Source organism: Balaenoptera musculus, chromosome 17 (assembly GCF_009873245.2).
Source record: "Balaenoptera musculus isolate JJ_BM4_2016_0621 chromosome 17, mBalMus1.pri.v3, whole genome shotgun sequence".
NCBI lineage: Eukaryota > Metazoa > Chordata > Mammalia > Artiodactyla > Balaenopteridae > Balaenoptera > Balaenoptera musculus.
In genome coordinates this window covers 25,826,934-25,849,406 of record NC_045801.1, presented here as the reverse complement: position 1 = coordinate 25,849,406, position 22,473 = coordinate 25,826,934, and the positions used below count along the sequence as shown (strand labels likewise).

General features: G+C 35.9%; 1 protein-coding gene and 1 pseudogene across 3 annotated transcripts in view; one reads left to right on the top strand and one right to left on the bottom strand.

Moving 5' to 3' along the window:
- The window catches only part of CSMD3 (CUB and Sushi multiple domains 3), a 1,196,954-nt gene that overhangs the window by 242,150 nt on the left and 932,331 nt on the right, over window positions 1–22,473 (bottom strand). For all 3 annotated transcript variants that reach the window (XM_036830958.1, XM_036830959.1, XM_036830960.1), the window contains one exon: window positions 5,204–5,320. In XM_036830958.1, coding sequence (XP_036686853.1) covers window positions 5,204–5,320 — 117 coding nt within the window. The remainder of the gene's footprint in view (window positions 1–5,203; window positions 5,321–22,473) is intronic.
- On the top strand, window positions 9,594–10,011 carry LOC118883821 (annotated as a pseudogene).

The following is a 22,473-nucleotide window of genomic DNA, read 5'->3' as shown; positions in this document are numbered from 1 at the left end:
TCCAAGAAATCTGAATGTTAGTTTACATTCTACACAATTACTTTTTGATACACAGTTTATAGAGTAATTTATGTTAGGATTTTCTACATAAAACTGTGGTAATATAGCCTATTCTCTGTAGTGTGCTGAATAGTGTCCCCCCAATATTCATGTCCACCCAGAGGCTCAGAATGTCATTGTATTTGGAAACAGGATCTCTGCAGATGTAACTAAGATTAAGATGAGATCATGGATTAGGGTGGGCCCTAAATCCTACACTGGTGTCTCTATAAGAGGACAGAGATACATATAAAAACAAAGGAGACACACAAACAGGGAAAAAGTTCTTGTAAATACAGAGCCTGAGATCAGAGTGATGCAGCTACAAACCACAGAACTTCAAGGATTGCTGGGAGCCATTAAAGCTAGGAAGAAGCAAGGAAGGACTCTTCCCTAGGGTCTGCAGAGGGAGTGTCATGCTACTGATACCTTGATTTCAGGGGCCTAGCCTCCAGAACTGTGAGAGAATAAATCTCTGTTGTTTTAAGCCACTAAATTTGTGGTACTTTGTTATGGCAGCCCTAGGACGCTAATATATTTCTTTTACAGATACTCCTCATAATGTAAAGAGCGGGTGATAGAAGGGGAAAAGGGGAGGGAGATCAGAAAGTGATGATAATTTCACAAGGCAATATTCCAAGTGAAACTAATTCAGGTACGATACTAATTAGGAATCATTTCTCCTGAATTATAGTTTAAAGAGGACCTCCAGGTTTTTAAAATCCCATCTCCTTACATTGCTTCAAGGATCTTGCTTTACCAATTGGTCCATCTAAAATCTTCAATTTTGCCCCCCCCCACTATCGTTCTCTTGAGCTTTAAAATAAAAACTCCATTATCTTCTACCCCAAGAGAAAACAGACAAAAACAAACATTAGCCTCTGACTAGTATGCTACTTTAGCTATCACCCTAACTCTTTCTGTTTTATCTCAGCCAAGATTATTGAAATAGAAGTTCACAACATTTTTCCCAATTTTACTAACCACCCCCTCCCTGCAATATGATTCTGGCCCCTACACTATAGGTATAAATACACAATATTAATAAAAATTTTTTCCCTCTAACAATGTCAACAGTTTTCTTATATTCTAAAGCATCTTACCTATACCAAATTCAAAATAATAAAATTTGTCTGCCATGTTTTTGGCACTTAAAATTAATGTATGAAGAACTTTAGTAACCAAACCATCAGGGGAAACAACTTATAATTTAAAATTGAAAGATGAAGGAAAATTAAAACTTATTTGATTAATAGATAAAGTAGGGCATTTTTTGGTTTTGGCCACGCCGTGTGGCATGTGGGATCTTAGTTCCCCAACCAGGGATCAAACCCGTGCCCCCTGCAGTGGAAGTGCGGAGTCTTAACCACTGGACTGCCAGGGAAGTCCCAAGTAGGGTATTTTTAAAACAAAAAAATCCAAGTGAAATAGTTTAATTGTTAGAAGAAAGACAGCAAAATATCAATAACTGATCCATAATTGTTATTTGCCTAAGTATTTAAAACAACTTGAATCCTGCAGAATGAGTATTACCAAAGTAACCCTAATATCTGAAGTTGAAATGAAATCCAATGATGCCGATGAAAGCGTTATGAATTGATGATTCTCTTATCTAGAAAAACTGAAAGACAGGAATTCACCGACAAAATAGTATTCACTAAATCAACTAGTAGAGTCACGTTATGTGCACATTTAATTGATATGAATTCAAATCTACACTGGGCAAAAATAAATAAATGAACGTAATTTGGTACTAAATGACCTGTAAGAAACCAAACTAGCTCATCTGGTATTATCTGAACAAACTGTTATCTTTCTAACACTGGAGGGAAAATGTCCTGTTAGAATTATTGAAATAATATGGCTTACAAAAAACCATGTAGATGATCTTCTATGGCTGATTTAAGGTATTTCACGGGTAATGTTGATTATATGTGATTTTCTCTTTACCTAATGACTTCAGAACCTTAACCCTTGTAAAAAACTACAATCCCAATATATGAACTGAGTGTACTGACAGATATTATGCTAAATGATTTTAAAAATTAAATTCTAAAAGTGTCAGCATATAAAAGATATGGAAGAAGAAATGATTATAATTTGGAATAAATGACAAGAAAAGGGAAAAAGTGAGAAGTGATATGCTATGAAGTGATACCAAAAAGTCATAAAACATAACTCAAAGTGGCAATAGAGGGAATAGAGGGAAATTATGGCAAAGAGAGAATGAGAGGAAGAAGAAGCAAAATAAAAATTTGATCTGCAGAGATCCAGTAACTATTGCTTGATTATCTCACATTAAAGAGGTAAAGGTAGGGACAGGAAGAAATCTATGATGATCAGTAGGTTTTAATTCCTCTACTCTGCTCCCAGAACATTTTAAGTGATTAATAGGTGGTTGGATAGTCACTGGAGATATAAAGCACAAAATGTTTGTTTTCATGCTTTAATTACATAATATAAATGTTTTATTTTTAGCCATGCTACTCTTAAGACCCTAGGGCAATCCAGTAATCCAGGTCATTTCATTTCATCTTTTGGGGGCGATGGGAGTGCCTATGAATGTGAACATAAAAAAAGTGTGTCTGGGGGCTTCCCTGGTGGCGCAGTGGTTGAGAATCTGACTGCCAATGCAGGGGACATGGGTTCGAGCCCTGGTCTGGGAAGATCCCACATGCCGCGGAGCAACTAAGCCCGTGAGCCACAACTACTGAGCCTGCGCATCTGGAGCCTGTGCTCCGCAACAAGAGAGGCCGCGATAGTGAGAGGCCCGTGCACTGCGATGAAGAGTGGCCCCCGCTTGTCGCAACTAGAGAAAGCCCTCGCGCAGAAACGAAGACCCAACACAGCCAAAAATAATAAATAAATAAATTAAATTAAATTAAAACAAAAAAAAGTGTGTCTGTATGTGCACTCGTGTGTGTATGACTTACTATATGTTATTATACCAATCACTTACATATTTTTTATTTAATTATCAAATAACCCTAAGAAATAGACATTTACCACCTCTATTTCAAAGGTAAGAAAAGTAAGACTCAGGCAGATGATGTAATTAGTCCAATGAAAAAGAGTAAATTGAGTTGTGTTCTGAATCCAGAAATCTGACTCCAAAGCTGGCATTCTTAAACCCAATAGTATGAACTATGTAAGATATCATATATACATATATATATATATTTTCTCATTTACTACTAACAATAGCTCTGCTCCATAGACATAATGATCCCTGCTTTACAGATAAAGAAACGGAGTCTCAAAAAAGATTATGTAACTTGTCCAAAGATATATAGCTAAGGTGTGACAAGCTGAAATTAGAATTCAGTCTGTTTGACTCTATGAGTAGTTTGAAATAAAGAATGATGCAACATTTATAAAAACAAAATCAGTTTCCTTACTAATAAATCAAAGTGCATTTGATTTTACCCACAGATAATCCAAAAGGACTTGTTTAAAAAAAAATTAGTGTTAAAAACCACCAATTATTAGTTGCATTATTTCATATTAAGATAATTAAATTTAACTTACATTAACTCTGCTAAAATAAAGATTCCATTCATTAGGAATCTATTAATTTAATTGTATTTTAATCAGTACTTTTTTCTTCTCTTTTTGAACATACATGCATACATGCATAGGCTACTGTAAAATACATCCAGGTGACCAAATGTTTATGTGTCAGAAAAGGAAATGCCTGATTTTCTTCCTTTTCATTCCTTTGATTGCATGCCATCCCAAGAACAGAGTATAAAAGAACAAATTAATGGTTTCCAAAGAGGACTCAGATCGCCATGCAGTCTTCTGGATTAGCAGTGCTAGGATTCTGTCATCAACCATGTAATATTTTTGGCAGCTGGGGCCTATAAACCCCTCTAGCAAGGGAAGGGCTCTCTTGGGCACAAAAGGCAATAAAATAAAATAAAACAAAATAAACACGATTAAGCGGATGATGTTTTTCCTTCTAAACTGTTGTTCTCTTCACAATTAAAGAACTCAACTCTGATGTAACTGATCAATATGCTAAGAAGAAGAAATAGTTTGTAGAAAAGAAATAGACACCTTGCTAATGCTAACATCATCAATTCTATTTTAAGGTTAAAATAAAAGATTTAGTGCTTCCCTTCTGACGACAATGTTCTTTTGAGTAAGTTGAGGATCTTGGACTTGTTTCAGAAGAGAGAAAAGGAGGACATATAGAGCATATATAGGTAATACCTCATTATAAGCAATTGGACTGGAAGCATCAGCTTATTTTATATGTCAGCAGAAACATTAAGTCAATACGTGATCCAAGAATCTTGATATGAGCAAATCTATGTCCTTCTGCTACAATACTTTGTCATCCTGACTCAGACATTCATTTCACAGCAAATCCTTTACCATGTAACACAATGCTGTAAATCTAAATTCTAGAAGTCTAAACTTTCAGCCTCTCTCCAACAGTTTACTGCTCACTAAATTTCCTTTGCCTATCCATCCATAGAGAGAGCTAAACCTGGGTTAGATCCAGCTAGATTCAGATCCAAAACCTTTAGAAGCCAGGTGAGTGACTTCTAAGACTTGTGATCAGGGAGATGTGAAGGCAGCAAAGGACACATTGTCTTCTCAGTGCCAATGCAGAACAGACTGTCAGGTTGACAAGATTAGCTGAAATGTCCTTTGCTGTCTTTTTATATCCCTTGCTGTCCCAGAAACTAGGTGCCTAAAACCAAAATCTTTTCTTTCTGGAAATGTGTTAATAAAGTATAAAACGGATACGATTGTTTTGTACATATTATTGTCATTATTATAACTGTTCTATATTTGATTTTATGCATATTTTGCAGAGCAGACTTTGCTTTATGCTCTGGTAATTTCCCATTTTATGAAATTCCAATATGAAGGCACTTGCAAGGTTACTGGATGTACTTATTTTTAAAAATTAAAAACAATCCTGTTTTCATTTTTATATTGTTGTTCACCTGTGCACTTGACTGTAAATTCAAAATGAGTAAAATAGCCTCAAAATTTTATTATTACAAAACTACTATCTAAAAAAAATTGCAAAGTACTTTATGAATAGTAAATATTTTCATTAAAAAACAACTAACATTTTGAATAGCATATAGTGAAAATAAAGCATGTCTGGAATGATACCCTACATGATGAGATGTATCTTACTTACCAAACTCCTTGGGAACTGCTATAGAATACACACAATTATGTCCCACACTGTAATTTTTTGGATAGTTTGGTGATAGAACAGTGCCTTCTGAACCTGTTGAACGACTTCCACAAGGTGCTGGAAATAAAAAAATGTTAAAAAAATATTATTTTTAGAAAAAACATTTAAAAATTCATACTATGACTATTTTCGTGCTATAAAAATTATGGCTGCTGGATTTTAAGGAATATCATTTATTTCCATCTTTTAACAAGGTCCCCACTGTCAAATATTTTAAAAATCAAAAATTGTGCACATGCAATAGAAAGCTTCTTTTTAAGTATTCAGATTTACTCTTCTCAGAAACAAAGTAATATAATAACGTTGCAATGGTGCTATCTATCTCTAAAGGTAATAATGGTGGCCTGCTTTCATTTATGATAAAAGTGTAAAGATAATCATCTCTTTTATAATGATGAGAAATTACACATGCAGTGGGAAATTGTTTTACTCACCACCAGGCTTTGAAACTCTACTCAAAATCAACCTTGATTATGCTACCACCAACTGAGGTACTTCTATACACAGGACAGGGATGGCTGTACAAACACATTCGTCCACTCATCTAAGTAAAATATTCTCTCACCAATCTCTATCTGCTTATGGTTTACATGTAAATCAGAAGAGTTGCTGATGGTGCATAAGAGAGACATTATTGCTACCTCAGCCCCAAATGTGCTATGTTCCTAAAAAAGATGAGGGTGAAACCAGTGTTTCTGGAAAATTTGTAGATTAGTTGTTCTGTTTTTCACAAGATAGGCGGATGCTTTGGGATTTGTAGTTCTGGAACACAGAGAAAGATCTGGGCTACTAAAGGAGTTATAGGTATCAAAAGCAAAAGATGATAGTTGATATTATTTAAATGAATGAGATCTCCCAGGAAAGTATGTAGAATGAGAAAAGATGGCCAAAGAGGAGGTCAGAGAATGCCAAAGTAGAATTAGTGAGAGGGTGGCTACAAAGAATTTAGTCTCTTGGGAGCCAATGGGGAGGAAAGTTTCAAAGAAAAGAAAGTGTTCAAAACCATTGTGTTGCAAAGTGGTAATAAATGAAAAAGGAGTCTGAGGTGGCTTGGCGGTCCAGAGTATTAGGTAGCAGGGACCTACTTCTCTATGCCTCTGGTTTCCCCCAGGAGGGATTTGGCCTAGGCTTGCCGGCCTGCTGGCTCCACCCCTTACCCCATGGAGATGGAATGAGCTTCTTGACGGCTGAGCCCAGGACAGAAACTTTACTTCTGGTTGGGAGCCATCCTGCCTGTAAAGCAGCTTGCTGGTCTCCTCTACAGCCTATTTAAGGGTGACTCTGTTGAGGGGGTGGCCGTGGTCGTTGGGAGAGACCTGCAGCTGCACAGGAAGCCCACTGTTACTGCTCCTCAGCTTTTATCAATATTAAAGCTGATGGTCTGCCTTCCTTCAGCTTATCACTTAATTCGCCTTGAATTTGTGTAGGGAGGATTCCCTTCAAACACCAGAAAGGAACTTTTTGGTATTATTCATAGAGTAGTTTTAACCAGAGCCGCTTTCTGCAAATTACAGCCAGCAAACCAAATCCACCCTGTACCAAAGGAAGTTTTCACATGTTTAAAGAGTTTAAAACAAAAGAAAAAAATAAATCAGAATACATCAAAGAGACATATGTGGTCAGCAAAGCCCAAAATATCATCTGGCTCTGTACAGAAAAGATTGCTAACCCTTGAACTAGAGTAGAGAGAGGTAGCTAGATTGTAGTTGGATGAAGAATAAGTGTTTTATAAAGAGATACAAAAGTAATCAGAATCTTAACCATAAACAGAAGGAGAATGTAGGGAGTAGCTGGGGGAAGATGCAAAGCTGAATGCGTTTTTGTTACTGTTGTTTGAACAGGGAGGACAGAGTCATTAAAGAAGGAATATCTGGAGCACTGACTTAGAGGCTTGGGAAAGATCAAAAACTAAACTGGAGTGATTAAGTTTAGAAAGCATTAATGACAGTCCTCTGTGACTTGAGAAAAAGAGCTGAAGAAGACTGAAAATACATAGGTTTAGGTTTTATGCTGGGAATTTATTGGAGTTAATGCCTGATTTCCTTTTAAAGACAGCTGAATGCAGTGGTGTGTTAGGTGGCTTGAGAAGAGTCATGACAGTTTGAAAAGTTCAAAACTTTTGATGGATTTCTGGCCAAAGTTTAAAGATAGAGCAATATATTTAAAACACACACATACAAAGCAAACAGTAAGTTGTACTGAGTTGGGTGGCTAATGAATGTTCTACCTTTTTTCCTTTTAATGTTCTATAAAATGGTAATAAATAGTTAGAATTAAACATAGTAAAATTAGAACTCCCTAGAACAACAAATTGACAATGATGATAATAACCAAAGAAGCACTGCTCTCATCGCTCATTAGTGTTTGAGATTAGTCAGGTGTATTCTTATTTCAGCACTGATAACTTTATTCAGCTGATAATAGTACTGATGAGAGAATCACTCAAGAATAAGCAGCATGTTTTATGTTAATTTTCTTTCTGATTTTAAGGTGCTCCAAAATGACAATACTTTGAATGTACGTGACAAAAGCTCTTATTTTTATATTTTGAAAGAATGAATAGAAATGAGAGCTTCTAACTCAAGTTCAGCATTGTGACTTAGTCATGAACATTCTGCCATTCTACATTACTATGCATCTGATACCCTCAATATGTTTTGAATATTTTATTTTGCATAATGGACTTTTGGGACGGCTCTTGTTAAAAATCTCATTTATAAATATGAAAAAATATAAAGTTTTTTAACCACTAATGAATATATACAAGGTTGCAGTATAATCACAGGTCTTTATGGTAACTAATATTATGTTAGATTTTGTTATTTGTGTTGGTAGCAATAATTTTACATTTTTTCTGGTCAGTGCTTACAGCATGGCCTAATTTATAGTCAATTATGTTGAATATTGTGGTGACTGACAATATTTTATGCAGTATGTAAATAAGGGAAAATTCACTATGCTGTGAGGTGCAGATATACTGTAATCTGTTTTATGTTTATCAAAATCTAAATGGAATAATGACTAAGCCAGGCCAGCTTTACTAATTCTTGTAATGTTGGTTCCTAGAAGCTTTCTGTATTCTTTCTTCCTGTTTTAATTTCATTTTATTGGCTAGTACAGAAAAGGTCAGCCGTTATCTTTCTGGCTCTATTAACAATCAGTAGAAGATAAAAGCAAGACAGAACTTTTAATTCTATGCTTATTTTTGCCATTTGACTCATACCTGTGGGCCTTTTGTCAAACCGGCTATGTTTTTCTAAACAGCCTATATCCATTGTAATGCAAAACATAAGAACTCACCTGTTCTTGATTATAACTTATGTGGTACATATGACTACTCTTAAATCTCTATTTTAATAGCATTTTTGTAGAACACATGTATTATGAGAAGAAATGGTTCTGTGATTAAGTAAGTTTAGGAAATACATGGGTAAAATAAATAGGGTTCTATGCTATGAGACTTAACTGAGACTTTAGTAAGGTTTGAGGAATGTCATACTTGTTCTTACAAACTTATTTGATCATGGAGACTCTCTTTCATCTCACAGGACCAATGTTCTTCAGAACAAACTTTCCGAAATGCCAAACTGCTAATTCTAAAATGTGCTATCGCTTTGACAATAATCCTAACATTTATATTGTTTGCTGTAATTATGATTTCACAGCACTAAAGAATTGTGTTTTATGTATACATATAAAGCCTAAGTATTTTAAACACTTAAAATGTCAAACTTAGCCTATTATAAAATGCCATTATTCTTCTTTGTAACAATTTTTTCTTGAGGTATAGTGAATTTACAGTGTTGTGTTAATTTCAGATGTAGACAAAGTGATTCATCCACACACACACATATATATATATATATTTTTCTTTTTCAGGCAAAATGCCATATTCTTGACACTTTCTCCCTGACTCTTAGAGTTCAATATATCACTGATTTGTTGCTCGTACTCTCCTGTAGCTTTTCAGCCTCTCTCTCTCCCCTGCCACTGTAACTGCTGCAAACCAGACTCCCAACAGTTTCCATATGGGCTCTTTCAACAGACTCCCAGTTCCACGCATCCCCACAAGTTCTTACCACAGCTAGTAATTTTTCGAACACATAATAAGTCTTACAATGTTTCTTTTCTCTTCCTAGAACAGTTCGGATACACAGTATATTCTCCATAAAGGTCTGTTGGACAATTAAATGAACTACTCTTGCCAAGACCATGCTACTACAAAATGGTGTTCCACAGTCAGCACATAACACAAACATTTCACTTGGTTGAAATTACCCCATAAACTGACTTGAATCCAAGACAATCAAGATATACCCTCTCCTGGTGCTGCTTGTGTGCTCGTTCCGTGCGGACCTGGTACCTCTTTTGTGAAGTGGCAGCTGAAGAGACTCCGGCGCTCGCCATGGGCAACGAAAAGCCCAAGGAAGGAGTCAAGACTGAGAACAACAATCACATTAATTTGAAGGTGGTGGGGCAGGATGGTTCTGTGGAGCAGTTTAAGAGTAAGAGGCATATGCCACTTAGTAAACTAATGAAAGCCTACTGTGAACACAGGGTTTGTCAATGAGGCAGATCAGATTCTGATTTGATGGGCAGCCAATCAGTGAAACAGACACATCTGCACAGGTGCCCAAGGTTGTTTGATATTCAAAATTACCAGTTTTTAGAAAGAACTTTTCATGCTTGGAAATGGAGGATGAAGATACAATTGATGTGTCTGGCAGCAGACAGGAGGTGGCTACTAAAAACTGAACCTGCTACTTTACTCCAGAATTCTGTTCCTCCAGACCAAGAAGACATTCTAAATTAGAAAACCGCAATTAGGTTCCACCACATCCTGACCACTACAGTATAGTTTTCTCTACTCTTTCATTTTCCCCACCCCCATTCCTTTAATGTACCTAAAGTAACTGATATATGTGCACAAGCATATTGCATTTTTTTAAACTAAATGGCCAATGGTATGTTTTGATCAGCATCAAATGGAGTTGGGATGGAGAAAAATACTGGTTCTGTGAAAATACCCCCTTTTCTCCATTAGTGGCATGCTCATTCATTTCTTATCTGTATATTCCAGTAAGTTATTTTGCTCTCACTGTTTAAAAAAAAAAAAAGAACAACATAAAAATCCTTGCATACCTTGCTTGATTGGAGAATTTTAATGTTTTTCACATATCATTGTAAAATCAAGGAAAATTTTATAACTTTTTTGTATGTAGCTGTTACATGTAGGGCAATTTGTCTTTAAGTAGGGATAAATTACTCTAAAATAAATAAATCCTAGATAGTTTTCCCTTCAAGTCAAGCATCTTGCTGTTTAAATAAACTTCCTGTTTAAAATGGAAAAAAGAAAGATATACCCTCCCAATAAATCCATGTAAGCCTATTTTTTTTTTCTTTCTGGGATTGAAATCTTTGCTGTTTCTCTGATTACCAGGAATCACTGTTGCTTTATATTTAGAGATACTATTATGTGTAAGATATGTATCTTTAAACATTAGAAATATATTTAATCATAAGAATTTTACAATCTGAGAGCCAGTCACATCGACACTGAGTTCCACTGAGGGAATGGCAAACTCATACCTACCATTTCACAGTAGCAAATCCTTGCTAACATTTTATCAGTCTGTAGCATACCCTCATTGAGGGAGCGAAATCACCCACGCAGTTTAATTTTGTATTATTTTCCTTGTTCCCTCTTTTCCTGTTTGTTTTTTAAAAAATCCTCTTTTGGATGAATTTGTATGGTTTTATTTGTACAGGTAAAATATGCCCATGCTGGAACTATACTGTGTATACTTGTGTTACTCCTGAACTATGATGTGGTGATACAATAGACAGATGTGGTTATCTCTAGGAAAATCAGCGGATGAGACTGAAATTAAATGTTAAGGCTACTAGTGCAATAAAAAGGACTTCCCACCTATGGTTTGATCATGTGTGTGGGATGGAGGAAGAGGAGTGAAGAAGAAGAACTGAGATACCCTCCCACTGAAGGTAGGAAGAACAGAAGAATCTCAAATCACTTACATGGAAGAGGTACTTCTTAAATGTCCAGAGACTTTATATTATATACACTGCAGCCTTAAGCTACTCACAACTTCAAATCTCTCTTTTCACTTGTGTAATGTATAATTTATTATCAAATATACTCTATAATGAAAATTTTTATATAATGTATAAATTTTCCTCTGAAAGCAAGTTAGGTACTTTCAAAAGTGATGAATTCTTGCAGGTCACAAAAGAGCAATATGGTATATTAAATAGATAATTTACTGGATGTCGCCTGTGACTTCTTCAGGTTGAAAGAACTGCTGTACTTTACAAAAGTGCTGGTCCACTTCTAGTAAATTACCTATGCTCTGATATAGCCCAATTGAATATCACAAATCATAAATCCTGGTATAGAATGTGTCTGAAAGCTGTATCTCTCATGGAGTCTTTTCTTTTAAGAGAAGGACTTTCATAACCCTCTGTGATATGAATTTATAATGCAGACAGCTGTTATTCTCAGTATTGACTTTAAGATTAAAATTACTGTTGCTTTTTTCTCTTTGTTCAAAACCTTCATCTTCGCAAAAACATCTAACTATTCAGCCATTCATTTCATGTGCCTCTTCACGTTTCCTATATAAGTAAACAAACTTCATTTTGTATATCTGCCTTAGATAATAAACCTCCCATAAGGCTATTTTATCATAATGGTAATAAATATTACTTTAAATTATAAACTATTACTCTAAGTCACATTTATTTTACTCTTCATTTTCCTCGGCACTATCTTTGACACATTCAAATTATGTATCTGGAAAACTAAGGATAATATTGCTAAGGATAATAAAAAATATTGCTAAGGATAAATAGAGTTTTCTATTGTTTCATCTGTTCACTGAAAAGAAAAAGAGCAAAAATCAGTCTTCATGACTTGTGAATTAATTCTGTGTTCTAATTCCGTACTCCTGTTTAACACTAAAAGAAAAAATCCATCTTAACGTTATAATCAGTGGTTTATAAACCATTTTAATGACTCAGTAAGTCAACTTAGTACAATATGAGCTTCTATATCTTGTCACCTCACCTCACTAATTGCCTAGACTCATTCATCTGCTTTTGCTGGCTAGGAAAACATTCCCTTCACCCTTCAGTGCTCTATGAGCTGTGTTCTCCATCATAGAATACGTTCTTAGAAAAAGAAGAGTTCATTCTGTGACAATGGTCTATGAATAGATATGTTCCTTTGATAGATCTTCCATGTTACCATATACAAATTCTACTAAAACTAATGGTCTCATGGGTGCTGGTAGTTCATCTATGATACCTATGTCACTAATTTTTAACCTCATTTTCAAGATTGAGATAAAATTTACATACCATAAAATTCACCCTTTCGAAGTGTACAATTGAGTATCTTTTTAGCATATTCACAAAGTTGTGTAACCAACCCCACTATCTAATTTGAGAATATTTTTGTCATCCCAAAATTATTCCTATACTAATTAGCAGTCACTCCCCATTTGCTCCACTCCCAAGACCCTAGAAATCACTAATCAATGATTTGTAGGAAACTGTGTATGTGAAGGCAAGTTCCTAAAATGATTTTAATCAAATTATTAGTGCATTTTTAAAACTACAATCCCTTTTCATTGCTTACTTTATTTCTCTCTGTCATTGACTGTTAGTGATAGCAGTCTTTTATTATTAAAAAATTACTTAAGACAGCTAATATTTTAGTATAAGTAAGTTTAGAGAGAAAAAAAGAAACCTGTAACAATTTTTTAACTCCTACCTGATCTTCTCACAGACGCTGCTTTCTCAGGAAAGTTTCTTCCCTGTCTCCGGACTATCTCAGAAGCCCCCATCATACAGCATTCCATCAATTAGTTTCAGGACATTGATTACAACTTGTAATTATATATATATTTGTATGGCTCTTTGATTAAGGTCTGTTTCTATCTCTTGACTCCATGATTGATTAAGTCAAAGTTTCCATTTCTTTTTTGCACACTATTTATAACTCTGGAGCCTAGTGTAGTGTTTGTGTATATAATGGACTTCTAATAAATATACACCATGAATATTAGGAAGAATAAAATATACATTACATTAATATCTTGCTGTTGACTAAATGCACAGCATGTAAAACTCATAGATTTTTCAAACCCTTTGTTTAGGGTAGCACAACAAATGCAATATAAAACCCAAAGCTTTGGAATCAGAAAGGTGTAGTTTTGAATTCCAGCTTCACTATTTACTGACTGAGTAGCCTCTCTTACTGAAGGGAAGAAAATTCAAACTGGAACTGAAACAGGAGGTGTCTGTTCCATCTGGCATACGATGTGGTCTTAGATGAAATGAATTAAGAAACTCTCCTGACCTACTCCAGAATCTCTTGGAGGCAATATAATGAGGCTTTCATAAATGCCTTAGGAAGATAAACTAACCTCATCAATCCCAGAAGGAATACAAAACTTAGAGAAAGGGCAGGAGGAACTTTCCTGGTGTTTCTACCAAAACTTTTCCCTTGAGAGAGACAGGGATGCCTTTTAGTGGCCCTACCCAGGGCATTGTTGCCCTCTAGGAGGAGCTCATGGTTTTCATTTTCCTCTCCTATTAATTTTCCCTAAGGATAAAGAGCAAAGTACTCTATCCCAAAGGAAGAGGAACCTACAACTTCGATTCAGCTGTATTCTCATGGGTTGGGTGGCTTTGCTGTGCCCAGCTATTGATGGTCAGTGTGGGTGAGGTCCTCTACTTCTCTGGATTCTTTATCCTTTAGAAGTCGGGGGGAAACAAGAGCTAACAGTACTAGTGAAAGGGAGCAGAAATCCTCTCATCTTCCCCCTTTTCTTATAATGCAGGGGTTTCTTTCCCTTGTTCCATAAATTTGGATAGGGAAAGATATCTATATTTTCATTAGACCCTAACTAATTTTATCATTTCCTTTAATTTCAAATGTAAGCAACAAATTACATTAGCATTAGAAGTAAATGGGACTTTGTTGCCAAATCACATATTTTTTAATATTATATATAATTGTTGCAGATACCTCAAAATATTGTTTATGCTCATCACTACTAAAAATTATAGTAGGTACTAGAGTCTTGCTGCTGGAACTTCTAATTTAAGGCATTAATTAAGAAGTACATATATTATTACATCAAAAATGTGTTTTTTCAATTATAGATTTTATGTACTTTGATAAATATATTTCAATATTATTGGTTTTTCTTTCAAGCCTACATGATTTATTTTACTTTGTGCATTTAAAAAGATGTTTCTAAGGTCCATAGGCTTCATCAGAGTACACACACACACACACACACACACGAAAGGAACCTCTACTATTCTAATTAGATTCCTCCCAAACCACCTGTCCTTGTGATTTTCTATCTACTCTTTTTCTTAAGGAAGATTGGTTCAGAGACTGTTGCTTTGGCCTAAGAAGATCTGGAAAATATTAGTTGCATTGGAGGACCCCTTCCTTCCTGCTCTTTTGTCTCCTTTCCTAACAGGACCGATAAATTCTTCCCAACATCAGAAAGGTCCTAAAACTCAGGTTTGGAACTTTGGGAGAAATACCTAGTCTTAGAGTTGACTTATTCTTGAAGTTATTTAGAACCATAGCCTAAATATGGTTCAGATTTACTCACTAACTCTCCCATGTGGCTCAATCTAACTCACTCAATGTGTTTTGGGGTTAGGAACCAACGTCCCTGTTGCTCAGAGAGCTCTATTTTGTCACCTTTTATGTATATATCTCCCTCAGGAATCTTGGAATGAACGGTTCACTGGTTAAAGTAAAAGTATAAAATGAAATTTTCTGTTTTTAATAAAGGGAAGGGAAGCAGTAATCTCCCTCTCCCCTCTTTCACAGTGTCTCTTCGAAAACACAGTAGACCAATCTTTTCATTTTACAGTCAAGGCTTCCAGCCGTCTGACCTTTGAAACTATAAACACATACTTCTGAAATTAACTCAGAGTTCTTACAAGGTATACTCACAAGGTATGCAAGACAAAAGGTATACCAATTTGTCTCTCAAGGAGATAAAAGAAGTGTTATTTGTTCTTTCTTTACTGTGTACATTTGTGTGAGATTCTGTCTTGTCTTTATGGTATCTTTCACAGACTGCCTGCAATGTGAATTGTATTCCAGATATGCTTATTCAATTAAAAAATTGCTTCCTTTATCTTCTAGGTTTTGTGGAATGAACTTTGTTAGCAGACTTTTTGTTTCCCCAATTGAAGTAAAGATTTGGCTATCTTTAGATCTTTTGTCCTATTACCTTAATACAATTTGAATCTCACCATGACTTCTAATAGTTACTGTTACACGCTTTGCTTTCTTCATCTGTAAGGAGAGAATTGTTGGGTTGATTCAACTTTCTGTATAAATTTTTTTTCTTATTTTTCTGCAAAAACTGGCAATACATTAGGAAGGCATATTTGAGGTCTGACTTAAATATAGACTAGATGGTAGTGGAGAAGGGGGGCATCTTAATATGATGAGAGGCCATGCGACTACCCATCTGGAGACATGGTGTAGTGACTGAGATGCCAAAAGCATGGAAAATAAAAATGGTTTAAATATGAGCTCCAAGTCTGTGGTCACAAGAAAATATGCTCTGAATTACAGGTATTGATTTGCAATTGAATTGCTTGTCACATGGACAACTCTATATATGGTATGCTCCAGAATCCAAACCAGCAGGGATTTATTAATAACAGTGTTACTGATTCTCTAAAGGAGGATGCAGGAGGCCAACTGGAGTGATAATGTATGTAAGAGTGCCTGGAAACTAGCAGGTGCTCAATAACATCAGCTTCCCTTCCCGTTTCCTTTCGTATACATTTCCTCCTATCATATGAAAACGAAATGTGCTTTGGTTTTATCCCAATACTACCTTAACTTTTTTCAACACAGAATGCATTACACTTCTTTGTAGAACACGGTTCTTGCAAGTAATTTGTGTATTATGTCTGTGAACAAAATTCCTATGCGTAGCTGATTAAAGGCAGATATTTGATGATACTTGAAAATAATTTAACTCTAGGCCTTGTTTCATGAATCTTTCATCTACATGCTTTAGTTATATCACATACTTAAATGAAATCAAATGCTAAATGGCTTAGTATATTAGACTAGATAATCTCTATATGCATTTATAATGGAATGGGGTCTAGACTCGTTTCACATCTCAAAAAAATTTTGTAAACCTTAAGGATATTTGAAATAAGGAATTAGCCCAAGGCAAATTATGCCATTTAAACAGAAGATCTGGAATAAAAGTTCAATTATTTAATTCTTCATAAAAAATATGATTTAATTAAAAGTAGGTCATATGAGGTTACTAATGAGAGATAACTCTAAAGTTGGAAAGCTATAATCACAAAATGAATTTTTTATTTCTTTGTTTCAAAACTTTCTCTTCAGTTGCTAGGGTAAGAGAGTTCTCCTTTTAAAAGCTTTTATCATTTCACATGCAGTTGGAAGTTGAACAAACAGTGGTGTCAGATGACTACTGGATGTCTAAGTTTAACATAGTTGTGTTTATGCACTTTGATCAGTTGTACAGGTCATTGGCGATTCAGTTAATTTTTTTTCCAGAATCCAGGATTTATGTTAACATGAGCAAAACAAAGGTATTAAAAATAACGTTGCAGATTTAAAAGAGAACTGAGTTAATGACTATATCTATTAAGGCATGTGTATTCTGTGCAGAGCTGTATTTCAAACGAAATGCAAAAATCCATTTCAGGTGAACACTTTTATATCAGTTATTGGTAGGACTTTACCTTTTCTTAATTCTCATACCTAGCTTAAAGGAAGATTACAGAAATAAGTGGAGAATCCAAAATCTCACACTTATTCCTGGTGCCATGTAGTCATTCATGAAGCATTTAAACAACTAGTATGTTGGTTAAGAGCCAGGCACTCTTAGGCTCTAGAGATATAAAAAGATCAATAGAAGGTCATTTGTAGAATTGCCCAGCCTACCTTTAGGGCAGTGATTAAGAGCATGGACTCCTAAACAAGACTGCTAGGCAAGTATGACTCTGAGCAACTACCTGAATCTCTCTTTGTCTTGGTTTCCTCATGTGTAAAATGAGAATTTTAGTAGTCCCTAATTCTTGGGGTTGTGGTGAGATATAAAATAATATGTATACAAAACTTCAAACTGTGTTCAATACAGATAAGCTATTATCTCCTCCCCATACACACTTTGCCTATTGATCTGCTTGATATTCTACCAATATTCCTGTTTACACTTGCTTCTACATTTTTATATATGCTGAACCCTAGGTGTGAAATATACCATCTCCTCATGCTTGTGCCTCACCTGGTTCCTTCTTAATTATACTTTTAAGACTCAGTTCATGTATCACTTTCATAAGGAAGACTTCCCTGATCTCTCTTTGTAACTAGGTCAGAGGCACCTCCATGCTGCTCTTACGATACTCTACTTTTATTTCTAGCAATGTACCTTATCTGTCTGTATCTCATCAGATTGTAAACTCTCCAGGGGGAAGGACTATATTGAATTCATGTCTTTGTCCCTAATAGTTAGTACAGGACCAGGTATATAGATACACCTAAACACCTGAGAAAAAGGAATGAATGATACTCTCTCTTTAGAATAATTGGCAAACTAGTGATTCTTTAACAGTCCAAATATGTTTATTCTTAGGGTCTTATCATTATAATTATATATTATTTGGGTGCTCACTGTAGGCTACAGCAATAGAAAAGATCAAGAACACTGCATAGGTCCAGTTACAGAATAAAAAATCATGGCAATATACAGCATGGTGACTATAGTTAATACTACTGTATTGCATACATAAAAGTTGCCAAGAGAATAGATCTTAAAAGTTCTCATCACAAGAAAAAAAAAATTGTATATACGTATGGTGACAGATATTGACTAGAGGTACTGTGGTGGTCATTTTACAATACATATAAATATCAAACCATTATTTGTATACCTGAAACTAGTTTAATGTTACATGTCAATTATGCCTCAATCAATCAATCAACAAAATTACTGCATTGGTACTGCGGCCAGTATTCCCAAATTTAATGATTTACACATCAGAGATATCTTTACCCAGGATATACTGTTCCAATTTTAGATATTTTAATTTCATCCTGGGAGCTTTGGGAAGTCAGGAGAAAGTAAGTAGAAATGGCTTTTCTACTAAAAAGACAAGTGATCATATGTCTACAAGAAGTGAAAAATCTAGCCAGCCAGAGAGCTGGGGAAAAAGCTTTAGGCAGAAAGGACAAGAAGTGCAAAAGCCCTGAGGCAGAAGTGTGATAAGTGATTTGAAGTACCATCCACTGGCTCAAAGAATAAAGTAAAAAGGGAAAATATTTAGAGAGATCAGGTTGTATATAGGTAGATTAAGTAGAGCTTTATATTATATGAGCTTTGGCATTTATTCAGATTTAGGAAGCACTGATAGATTTTGAGTAAATATGTGATATAATGTGACATATGGTTTAAAGATTACTTTGCTGGGTTCAGAAGAGACTGTATGGGGAAACAAGAAAATGAGAAAAACTAGTTAGGAGAGAGGTTAAGAGGTAAGAGATGACTGGTGCCCTAGATCAGGGTAGAGGTGTATTTATATAAACAAATGGAATACCATTAGGTGAAATAAATCAAATGAATATTAAGGGAAAATATGGATTCTGTCACCATTTGTGTTTTAATACATTTACCTAATATTGAATCAGATCATGGATAAGAATGCTATATGACTTCTCTTTTAATCCAGTATGTCTACAGATAAAATATCTCAGGGTTTCAACAGATATGAAAAGTATGAAAAATAAGAAGAGAAGAAATTATTTTCCAAACACGATTTTTTTTATCACAAAGTGAATTGCAGGTACAGATATCCTGTTCTGCCATCATTTAATATATGTGACATTCTCATGAGATCAACTGCAGGATTTCTCAACATTAAGAAGGACCTAACACAGGATGCTATCATTTTGGATCTACTTCTGACAAATATAATCTCCCAGTGTCCAACATAAGCTCTTAAAAATATTTTCTTCAGATTTAAAATGTACACTTAATCCTGAACCATGATAAAAATCTATCTTCTGAAACAGACTGACTCTGTAAGTTCTTAGGGTTCAGATCAGGTAAAATAACTTTACTAAGAGCCTTCTTGTATAAATTAATGTCCTGCGTGTTAAAGAGTAATATGTAGCCCAAGACTTCATGAGCTTCTGGTGTTCTGGGGGGGGACTAAAGCAACATTACAAGAAATAACTTAAATAACTAAATAGATAAACAAATAAATAAATCTTTCCTTATTTTGGCACTTAAGGATCACAGTCTAATAGCCAACTCCCTACTCATGTACTCTGCAACAAAGACTACCAGTCAGTCAAAATTTCCTGCTCCCATTCTCAGAGATTTTTGTCAGGATTCCTTCTATGGGGTAAGACTTAGCATGAAAAGCAGCAAAGACTGGCAACCTAATTCTCAAACATTGAAGAAATTACAAATAGAGGCATAAGCAAATTAATACATGACAAAGGCAATTACTAGAATAACCAAAAATAATATAACTGAAACACTGGAGAGGAGCTGCGGATGTGACATAACTAGTTATCTTTTATATCAGGGAATCAATAGATATTGTCTAATATTGGTAAATCAAGGAACAGAGCTTCATGTTATACAGAGTCACAGAGAGGGCCATCAGAGCAATTAAAATAGAAATTATTAGAAAACTCAGCTGAGGAATAGGAGAATAGAGAGGGGTAAGGCAGATGAACATTGGTTTATATTGCTTTAAATGGTACGCTTCTTTGTATTCTTTTCTTAGTTATCATATGCACATTTTACTTTGATTACAAAATACAAAATTTATCTTAAAAGGAATTTATGCTTATAAAGAACAAAACCGAAAAGAGATTAACCAAGATGGCAGAGTAGAAGGACGTGCTCTCACTCCCTCTTGCGAGAGCACCAGAATCACAACTGGCTGCTGGACAATCATCGACAGGAAGACACTGGAACTCACCAAGGAGGATACCCCACGTCCAAGGACAGAGGAGAAGCCACAGTGAGATGGTAGGAGGGGCGCAATCAGAGTAAAATCAAATCCCATAACTGCTGGGTGGGTGACTCACAGACTGGCGAGCACTTATACCACAGAAGTCCACCCCCTGGAGTGAACGTTCTGAGCCCCATGTCAGGCTTCCCAACCTGGGGGTCCGGCAACGGGAGGAGGAATTCATAGAGAATCAGACTTTGAAGCCTAGTGGGAATTGACTGCAGGACTTCGACAGGACTGGGGGAAACAGAGACCCCACTCTTGGAGGGCGCACACAAAATAGTGTGTGCATCGGGACCCAGGGGAAGGGGCAGTGACCCTGGGGGAGACTGAACCAGACATACCTGCTGGTGTTGGGGGGTCTCCTGCAGAGGCGAGGGCTGGCTCTGTTTCACCGTGGGGACAAGGACACTGGCAGTGGAGGTTCTGGGAAGGACTCCTTGGCGTGAGCCCTCCCAGAGTCTGCCATTAGCCCCACCAAAGAGCCCGGGTAGGCTCCAGTGTTGGGTTGCCTCAGGCAAAACAACCAACAGGGAGGGAACCCAGCCCCACCCATCAACAGTCAAGTGGATTAAAGTTTTACGGAGCTCTGACCGCCACAGCAAGTCAGCTCTACCCACCTCCAGAGCCTCCCATCAAGCTTCTTAGATAGCCTCAACCACCAGAGGGCAGACTTCAGAAGCAAGAAAAACTACAGTCCTGCAGCCTGTGGAACACAAACCACATTTACAGACAGACAGACAAGATGAAAAGGCAGAGGGCTATATACCAGATGAAGGAACAAGTAAAAAACCCAGAAAAACAACTAAATGAAGTGGAGATAGGCAACCTTTCAGAAAAAGAATTCAGAATAATGATAGTGAAGATGATTCAGGACCTCAGAATAAGAATGGAGGCAAAGATTGAGAAGATGCAAGAAATGATTAACAAAGACCTAGAAGAATTAAAGAACAAACAAACAGAGATGACCAATACAATAACTGAAATGAAAACTACACTAGAAGGAATCAATAGTAGAATAATTGAGGCAGAAGAACGGATAAGTGACCTGGAAGACAGAATGGTGGAATTCACTGCTGCGGAACAGACTAAAGAAAAAAGAATGAAAAGAAATGAAGACAGCCTAGAGACCTCTGGGACAACATTAAACGCAACATCATTCGCATTATAGGGGTCCCAGAAGGAGAAGAGAGAGAGAAAGGATCAGAGAAAATATTTGAAGAGATTAGAGTCGAAAACTTCCCTAACATGGGAAAGGAAATAGCCACCCAAGTCCAGGAAGCGCAGAGAGTCCCATACAGGATAAACCCAAGGAGAAACACGCCGAGACACACAGTAATCAAAGTGGCAAAAATTAAAGACAAAGAAAAATGATTGAAAGCAGCAAGGGAAAATCGACAAATAACATACAAGGGAACTCTCATAAGGTTAACAGCTGATTTCTCAGCAGAAACTGTACAAGCCAGAAGGGAGTGGCATGATATACTTAAAGTGATGAAAGGGAAGAACCTACAACCAAGATTACTCTACCCGGCAAGGATCTCATTTAGATTTGATGGAGAAATCAAAAGCTTTACAGACAAGCAAAAGCTAAGAGAATTCAGCACCACCAAACCAGCTCTACAACAAATGTTAAAGGAACTTCTCTAAGTGGGAAACACAAGAGAAGAAAAGGACCTACAAAAACAAACTCAAAACAATTAAGAAAATGGTCATAGGAACATACCTATCGATAATTACCTTAAACGTGAATGGATTAAATGCTCCAGCCAAAAGACACAGGCTTGCTGAATGGATACAAAAACAAGACCCATATATATTCCGTCTACAAGAGACCCACTTTAGACCTAGGGACACATACAGATTGAAAGTGAGGGGATGGAAAAAGATATTCCATGCAAATGGAAATCAAAAGAAAGCTGGAGTAGCTATACTCATATCAGATAAAATAGACTTTAAAATAAAGAATGTTACAAGAGACAAGGAAGGACACTACATAATGATCAAGGGAGCAATCCAAGAAGAAGATATAACAATTATAAATATATATGCACCCAACATAGGAGCACCTCAATACATAAGGCAACTGCTAACAGCCATAAAAGAGGAAATTGACAGTAACACAA